The sequence below is a fragment of the Macadamia integrifolia genome, chromosome 14, assembly GCF_013358625.1.
Source record: "Macadamia integrifolia cultivar HAES 741 chromosome 14, SCU_Mint_v3, whole genome shotgun sequence".
Taxonomy (NCBI): Eukaryota; Viridiplantae; Streptophyta; class Magnoliopsida; order Proteales; family Proteaceae; genus Macadamia; species Macadamia integrifolia.
The window spans coordinates 11,098,748-11,106,671 of NC_056570.1; the positions used below are offsets into that span (position 1 = coordinate 11,098,748).

Below are 7,924 nucleotides of genomic sequence, written 5' to 3' on the forward strand. Positions count from 1 at the left end.
AAAAAAAAAGGGAGTTAACAAGATGTCAAAAGAAAATCCCTATGAGTAAAGGATGACATGCACTATATGTCCATGAAATATAAGTTTCAAAAAAAAATGCCAAATGAAAAATATTTCAGATTAGGTTTATTTAACATGCCTACTAAGAAATCTTCATCAATATTATTTAATTATCATCATTAACAATACATGTGTTGTATATAAAGACTTACTCAGCTACCGAAACTTTAAATGGAGGTCCACCAACATGATCAGTAATCTGGGGGAAAAAAAAATGAATACATTAGGTTTTATTACATATCAAAGGTGCTCGAAGTCTTGAAAGCATTTTACGATGTGTGAGAAAAAATATTTAATAGAAAAAAGAAGTCTAGAAGGCAGCATGACCTCTACAACCTGAAACAAGGAGGGGTAAAATGACCACCCCACTCAATGAAAAATGAAAATCCTACTTTTGTTGATGCTTCTGCATGTAACTCCATTAGTCTTTGTGGTGGTGTAAGGGCCACACTACCTTTTAGGAAACATTTTCCCTATTTATTATTATGATTACTTCACATAATTCAAGAAAAAAAAATTCACCCACAAATTATAATGAGAAAAGGAAAGAGAACAAATTTTGGTTAGCTGAAAAACAAAAGTGATTTAAGTTTCCTATCCAGCTACATAGCGTATGCTAGCGCCTCTCTGTGTTTATCTCTCTCCTCCCTTCTATGAATGACATATCTACCCCCTATTGCGAGACCAACTTAATCTTAAAAAGTGTGTGACCAATGTTTCTGTCTTGCTGAGATGTATTACCACCGTTTGCTTGATTTTCCTATGAATGTCAGTTTGCGTCCGTAACCATAACCCCTCAAGATGGTTATGTGGTGGATTCATATTCAAATTCCCCACTAACTGCAATCCCCAATTATGCTGATGTGGCAATGCATGCCATATCATCAGTTACACTAATGAATCGATTTGAAAAATTAATGTTCCTCATAGCAAGGTTTAAAAATTTAAAATTGGATATAAAATTGGTTTTCTTCGATTTCGATTTCGATTCAATTCGAATTTGAATCTTCCTATTTTCCGGGATCATCCTAGAATTTCCCGAACTCGGCCAGATTTGGCCTGAATCGGTTGTACTCACAAAGCAAAGAAATGGCTCTTATTGATAGATTTTGAGTCGAACTAGTCGATTCCAATAAGATTTTTAATAACCCTTCCTCATAAAAACATACAAATGTAGAAACAACTATGTGTGAGGGGAGGCTAAAAAAAAAAAAAAAAGAGCATGCAAATATGTACTTGTCAGGCAATAACAAAGGACCTTGGACAAATTTTGAAAACAATTCTCAACAGCAATTATCATTTATAAATCTTCACTTCTATCCCTTTCTTTTCTTCCGAAGAAGTATTGATGACTATTTTGCTTTATCAACCTGAAATGGTCTCACATTCTGGTTTTACCTGTTTTGCTCTCTCAAGGGCAAGGTCTGATATATCCAGACCTACAACATGGCGTTGAGGGCCAGCAATTGCAACCACATCATATCCCTGCCACATATGAAACATGTTAAAATTTAACATAATCTAACTCTTAAGAATCTTTTTTTTTTTTTTTGGGGAGGGTGGGGGTGGGGGTAGAATGCCTTGTATTCGGTTGCTTTCATTTGCGGGTTCTTTTTGAAGGGCCATTGACTTGAAACCTGGAGGACTTGGCCCACTTTGTTCATTTGTTTTTGGTACTAGGTCCTAGATGAACTAGTGGGTCCATGGCAGGGGGGTTGTAGGAACAGTAACCTCCGAGAAATTTTTTTAAGGGCCATATGGATATTTCATCAACTTCTTGCATGGAATTTCACTATAAATTTATAACAAGAGTTATTTCTATGTAACCAATTTGAGAGAGGTGTGAGAACAAGAGGATGTAACCCTATTCTCCATTGATAATAAAGCGTATCTCATCTCATCGTGAATGTTGGCAATCTTGTCGAATCATGTAAAAGTTTACATTGTATGATTGTTTATTTACACTTTCGATTCTTTTTTCTACATCGTTTTCGATTCTTGTTTTCTACACTAATCTAGCAAACATATGTCAACAAGCTAAGACATTTAAATGCCTATAGTGTCACGCTCACTCACATATAGATCCTATGACACATGGCTATTAACAAAATTCATAAGGTCCCATTTGTTTAGAGGGGAGTTCCGGGTGGGAATGTCTGATTACTGAGTCCCACATGTTGGTGGAGCTAAAGGCATGGAAAGTAAAGTTGGAGGAAAATTGGACTTTTCCACCTCGACCTTGTTTGATTAGCACTTAGGTGTGAGAGAGAGAACAGAGGAATGAAGAAAAAAAGTCACTAATTGCAATGACTTCCCACTCCACAAAGTCCCTCCAATTTGGTAGGACTTTGGAAGGGGATGGGGTGAAAGCCACAAAAGCAAATATGAAAGCTCATCTCCCAATGTCGTTTAGAGTATTTCTTACCCTATTATATCCAAACACATGACTTCACCGTGCTTTTGAAAAAATAAGTACAACTCTCCCACCCCTAAATCCCACCCATCAAAACCCCCCTAAACAAAAGGGCCCATTAAGGATATATCTTAAAAAGGTAGGTGGAGAAATTCATATGCCATAAACAAAAGCCAGAAGCAGAAAGGTATCATAGACTCACACTGCCACATCCAGGGACTAAAATCCTTCCTGTAGGTAGCATATCTTTTTGAAGAAGATGCAGAATCATAGGTGTTGGCTGTCCTAAATCCCATGGGGTTACTCCTTGCTCCCAACATTTGTCCCAACCACCTGCAGCTTGAATCAATCAGAAGCTATAGATTTCAGAGAGAGAAAAACTTGAATCCAACCACAGAAATTAAGGTATTAAAAGGCTCTCGAAATTCAACAATCAAGATAACCAAATAACCAATCAATATTAAATGAAGCCATCTTGATTGAGATACATAAATGAACCACTCTAAGGAGAATCACATATTGGGCTGGACTGAACAGGGCCTGGCTTCCTTTGCGAAGCCCAGTTCAGACACAGGTGAAACTGCACTTAGCTGGCCAGGGCCGGAGCCAAACCATGTCTTGACTGAGTTCACATCCTTTGCAACGAGCAGTGAGGTGCGGTGAGCATACTGCGAGAATATCTGGGCATGCATCCCAAAGTACTCCCAACCACTCAATGTTCACGGCACCATTGCAACCGCTGCAGATGATTTTCACTCTGTCTTGGCATGCCGAAACATGGTTGGAGGATGTAGTGTTGAGAATATGCCTGGAGGAGCATCACTAGTTATTACCATTTTGATCATCGCTGTGCGCTAGTAGCTCTCGAAGCTTTTGAAAATCTGGGTCATCGTAACCTTCCTTAACCATAAAAGGGTCTTCAGAACCTTTCTCTGCCACTGAATCAATCCCCATTCTTAGCTATCTGTGCTGCGGAGAAAATGTAATGGCTCCAGCTCTAGCGTATGCAAATTTATAGGCTATAACACTCCCAGAAACAGAAACAAGGAGGAGAGAATCCAAGAGATAAGATTAATGCAGGTCCACTCGTTCTCATGTGTCACAAAAAAATGTGGCACTCATTTATCCATTTTTTATTGGACCATTTTATTGGAACGATGGGGCCTACTTGATGGAAGCTATATGCATCATATTATTTTAATTCGCACGATATTAAATTAAAAAAAATTAAGAAAATGTAGAAAATCTCTTCAAACCAAATGGGGAAAAAATCATCACTAACATCATGTGTGCGTGTGCGTGTGCGTGTGTGTGTGTGTATATATATATATATATTATATATGTATTTTGGATAAGTAATATGTATTGAAAAGAAGAAAGAAGAGAGAATTTATAGAAAAAGTGGCAGCCCTAGAATCCCCCTATTAGAAATGTCTAAAGATAGGACAGGGTCCACAACACCCATGGGGGACAGCCCCCCATCAACAAATGGATTCGAACAGCAAGATAGAGTTATGGGGAAGGGACTTCTTACATTCTATAATAAACTTTATGATCCCTACCATTATTGGTTACCATTTATTATGCATTTTTTATCTTTAATTTATTAAATATTTTGATAATGTTTTTCTAAATTACAGTCTAGGGTGTATCTCTAGATTGCATGGAGTCCATGAACCACAATTTAGATTTCAAGATCTAGAATCATATATATATATATATATATATATTTTTTATTATATCTAATATTTATATTTTTTTAAATATATAATTTTTTATTTATAATTGACCTCCTAATTCTTGCCAAATAAGGGATTAATTAATCTTATTTTAAAAGAAGCATGATGATGATGATGATAATTAACACATTTACCATAGTTATCAATGTATTTTGCTTTAGAGCACCCATGCCACATGCTAATGATATGAGAGTCATTGTTGGTTTGGCATGGCATTTGTCACATTGCTTCCATGCTTCCATTCCACTAACTATCGACCCTGGCATGTCTCTTGTTGCCATGACCATGACCAACAGAACCGCTAAGCAACCAAATGTTTTTAATAGAGAAGATACGTAGATTACCAAAAGGATACATGTCAATATCATTGGCAGAAGTAGTACTAAATCAAAAATTTCTCATTCAATCCCATGGATCAAACCTTTTGTAGTATAGGACATATGAACCAATCATTATGAATAGAGCTTAGGTTTATCTTTTTATTATCGTAAGTTAAGCTCATCCAACAATTCAAAACATTTGAATACCAAACCTGTAGGAATAGGAATCAATCTCCACTCTCTTCTTTGATAGAGAAGAGCACAATAGAATCCTCTCTTGAACGATGTCAACCCCCTGGCGCTGAGAGAGAGAGAGAGAGAGAGCTCTTCTCCAACTGAGACTAGTGTTACTAGATTCTTTTTTTTTTTTTTTTCCCCTTTTTGAATTCAGGATTGCTATTAGGTTTTTTTTTCCCCTTCTTTGAATTGAGCTATACCAGTAAATTCTTTTTCTTTTTTCTTTTTTTTCTTTTATTTATTTTCTTTTTCTTTTATTTTATTATTTTAGTATTTATTATTTAGTATTTTTTTATTTTATTTTAAGTGCTAAGTGGTGTGATCCTTTAGGTCCTACACCCACAAAGGAGCTTGAATTGAGTCCTGCTCAATCAATCAATTATTTAAGTTTAATTACCCATAATGACACTTTAATATGATAATAGTCATAAAACCCATAATAATAGAAATATTACATGTAGATCCCTCTAATTTATAATGTCTTACAAAGGACCTCTGGACATGGGATTATATTACTATCACCACCTTAGTCCATTGAACAATTAATATAGAGCATCTCAACCACTGATTGGACAACAAAACAAATGCGATACATATTCATAAAATATATTTTTTATTAATAAGAATTTTATAATTCTTTTTAAACATTTTACATCTAAACCACCAAATTCAAAATTTCATCCGATCAAATTCAAGATTCTCTCTCAAAGCATTCTCCTTGTACGGGAAGTGGATGCCTTATCTAACATCAGTTTCATTTATAAACACAATGGACCTAGTGTAGTGATATATAACCAGTCAGATGTAGGTATCAACAAGATGTACAGTAAAGTATACAATGTCGGTGTACAACGATAAAAGACCTCTCATACTAGGGATCACATAACTATCACAAAAAAACCATGTTATATAAAATAGTTGATAGTAAACCATGTAAGGTTCTCATATGATCAAGTCTGATACATACAATACACATTTGTCTTTGGAATCTCCATTCACCAAAACACACAATGTTTATTTGATTGATGGCATTTTTTCTAAAAACTGGATATTTAGAATTTGTTGTAGGGCCTATTGTCTAAAAGTAATTGTAAAAAGAATTCTAGAAATCCTATTTGAATATCAATTTATAAATTCAATAATAAAAAATTAGTGTTGAAGTTCTAGAAGTGCTTCTATTAAAGTACCCTTTGAACATATTTTTTGTAACGCTCCAGTCCCATTAACTTTGGTACAATATTGTCCTCTTTGGCCATGCCAATGAGGCTAGAGGTTATTAACTAACCCAACAACCTCTCCCTAAGCGATATGGGACTAAAGTTTGCACACTCTCACCGATCTCCCAAACCCCCTGATACTTGCCATGTTCTGGTTGGGGACACCTCACTTGATGGAAGCTATATGCATCATATTATTTTAAATTGCACGATATTAAATTTAAAAAAAAAATTAAGAAAATGTAGAAAATCTCATCAAACCAAATGGAGAAAAAATCATCGCTAACATCATGTGTGTGTGTGTTTATATGTATTTTGGGTAAGTAATATGTATTGAAAAGAAGAAAGAAGAGAGATTTTATAGAAAAAGTGGCAGCCCTAGAATGCCCCTATTAGAAATGTCTAGAGATAGGACAGGGTCCACAACACCCATGAGGGACAACCCCCCATCAACAAATGGAATCGAACAGCAAGATAGAGTTATGGGGAAGGGACTTCTTACATTCTATAATAAATTTTATGATCCATATCATTATTGGATACTATTTATTCTGCATTTTTTATCTTTAATTTATTAAATATTTTGATAATGTTTTTCTAAATTAGAGTCTAGGGTGTATCTCTAGATTGCATGGAGTCCATGAACCACAATTTAGATTTCAAGATCTAGTACCATAATTTTTTTTATTATATCTAATATTTATATTTTTTAAATATATAAATTTTTATTTATAATTGACCTCTTAATTCCTTCCAAAGAAGGGATTAATTAATCTTATTCTAAAAGAAGCATGATGATGATGATGATAATTAACACATTTGCCATAGTTGTCAATATATTTTGCCGTAGAGCACCCATGCCACATGCTAATGATATGAGAGTCATTGTTGTTTTGGCATGGCGTTTGTCACATTGCTTCCATCCCACTCAGTATCGACCCTGGCATGTCTCTTGTTGCCATGACCATGACCAATAGAACTACTAAGCAACCAAATGTTTTTAATAGAGAAGATACATAGATTACCAAAAGGATACATGTCAATATCATTGGCAGAAATAGTACAAAATCAAAAGTTTCTCATTCAATCCTATGGATCAACCTTTTGCAGTATAGGACATACGAACCAATCATTATGAATAGAGCTTAGGTTTATCTATGCAACAATTCAAAACATTTGAATACCAATCTTATAGGAATAGGATTCAATCTCCACTCTCTTCTTTGATAGAGAAGAGCACAACGGAATCCTCTCTTGAACGATGTCAACCCCTAGTGCTGAGAGAGAGAGAGAGATCTTGAGCTCTTCTCCAACTTGATGACCAGTGCTACTAGATTCTTTTTTTCCCCATCTTTGAATTCAGCAATGCTATTAGATTCTTTTTTCCCCCTTCTTTGAATTGAGCTATGCCAGTAAATTCATTTTCTTTCTTTCTTTTTTTTTTTCTTTTTTTTTTTTTTAAGTGCTAAGTGGTGTGATCTTTTAGGTCCTACACCCCCAGAGGAACTTGAATTGAGTCCTGCTCAATCAATCAATTATTTAAGTTTAATTACCCATAATGACACTTTAATATGGTAATAGTCATAAAACCCATAATAATAGAAATATTACATGTAGATTCCACTAATTTATAATATCTTACAAAGGACCTCAAGGCATAAGATTATATTACTATCACCACCTTAGTCCATTGAACAATTATTATAGAGCATCTCGACCACTGATTGGACAACTAAACAAATGCGATAAATATTCATAAAATATATTTTTTATTAATAAGAATTTTATAATTCTTTGTAAACATTTTACAACTAAACCACCGAATTCAAAATTTCATCTGATCAAATTCAAGATTCTCTCTAAAGGCATTCTCCCTATACGGGAAGTGGATGCCTTATCTAACATCACTTTCATTTATAAATACAATGGACCTAGTGT

The 7,924-nt window shown here is 34.7% G+C and overlaps 1 protein-coding gene across 1 annotated transcript in view; it reads right to left on the reverse strand.

Annotated features, from left to right (window-relative positions):
• The window catches only part of LOC122061293 (probable thiol methyltransferase 2), a 4,424-nt gene extending 936 nt beyond the window's left edge, over positions 1-3,488 (reverse strand). The window contains exons 1-4 of the mRNA XM_042624518.1: positions 3,307-3,488; positions 2,676-2,812; positions 1,459-1,545; positions 213-259 (exon numbers count right to left, since the gene is read on the reverse strand). Of these exons, the coding sequence (XP_042480452.1) occupies positions 213-259; positions 1,459-1,545; positions 2,676-2,812; positions 3,307-3,427 (392 nt within the window). The 5' untranslated portion in view covers positions 3,428-3,488. The remainder of the gene's footprint in view (positions 1-212; positions 260-1,458; positions 1,546-2,675; positions 2,813-3,306) is intronic.
• Between the last annotated feature and the right edge of the window lie 4,436 nt (positions 3,489-7,924).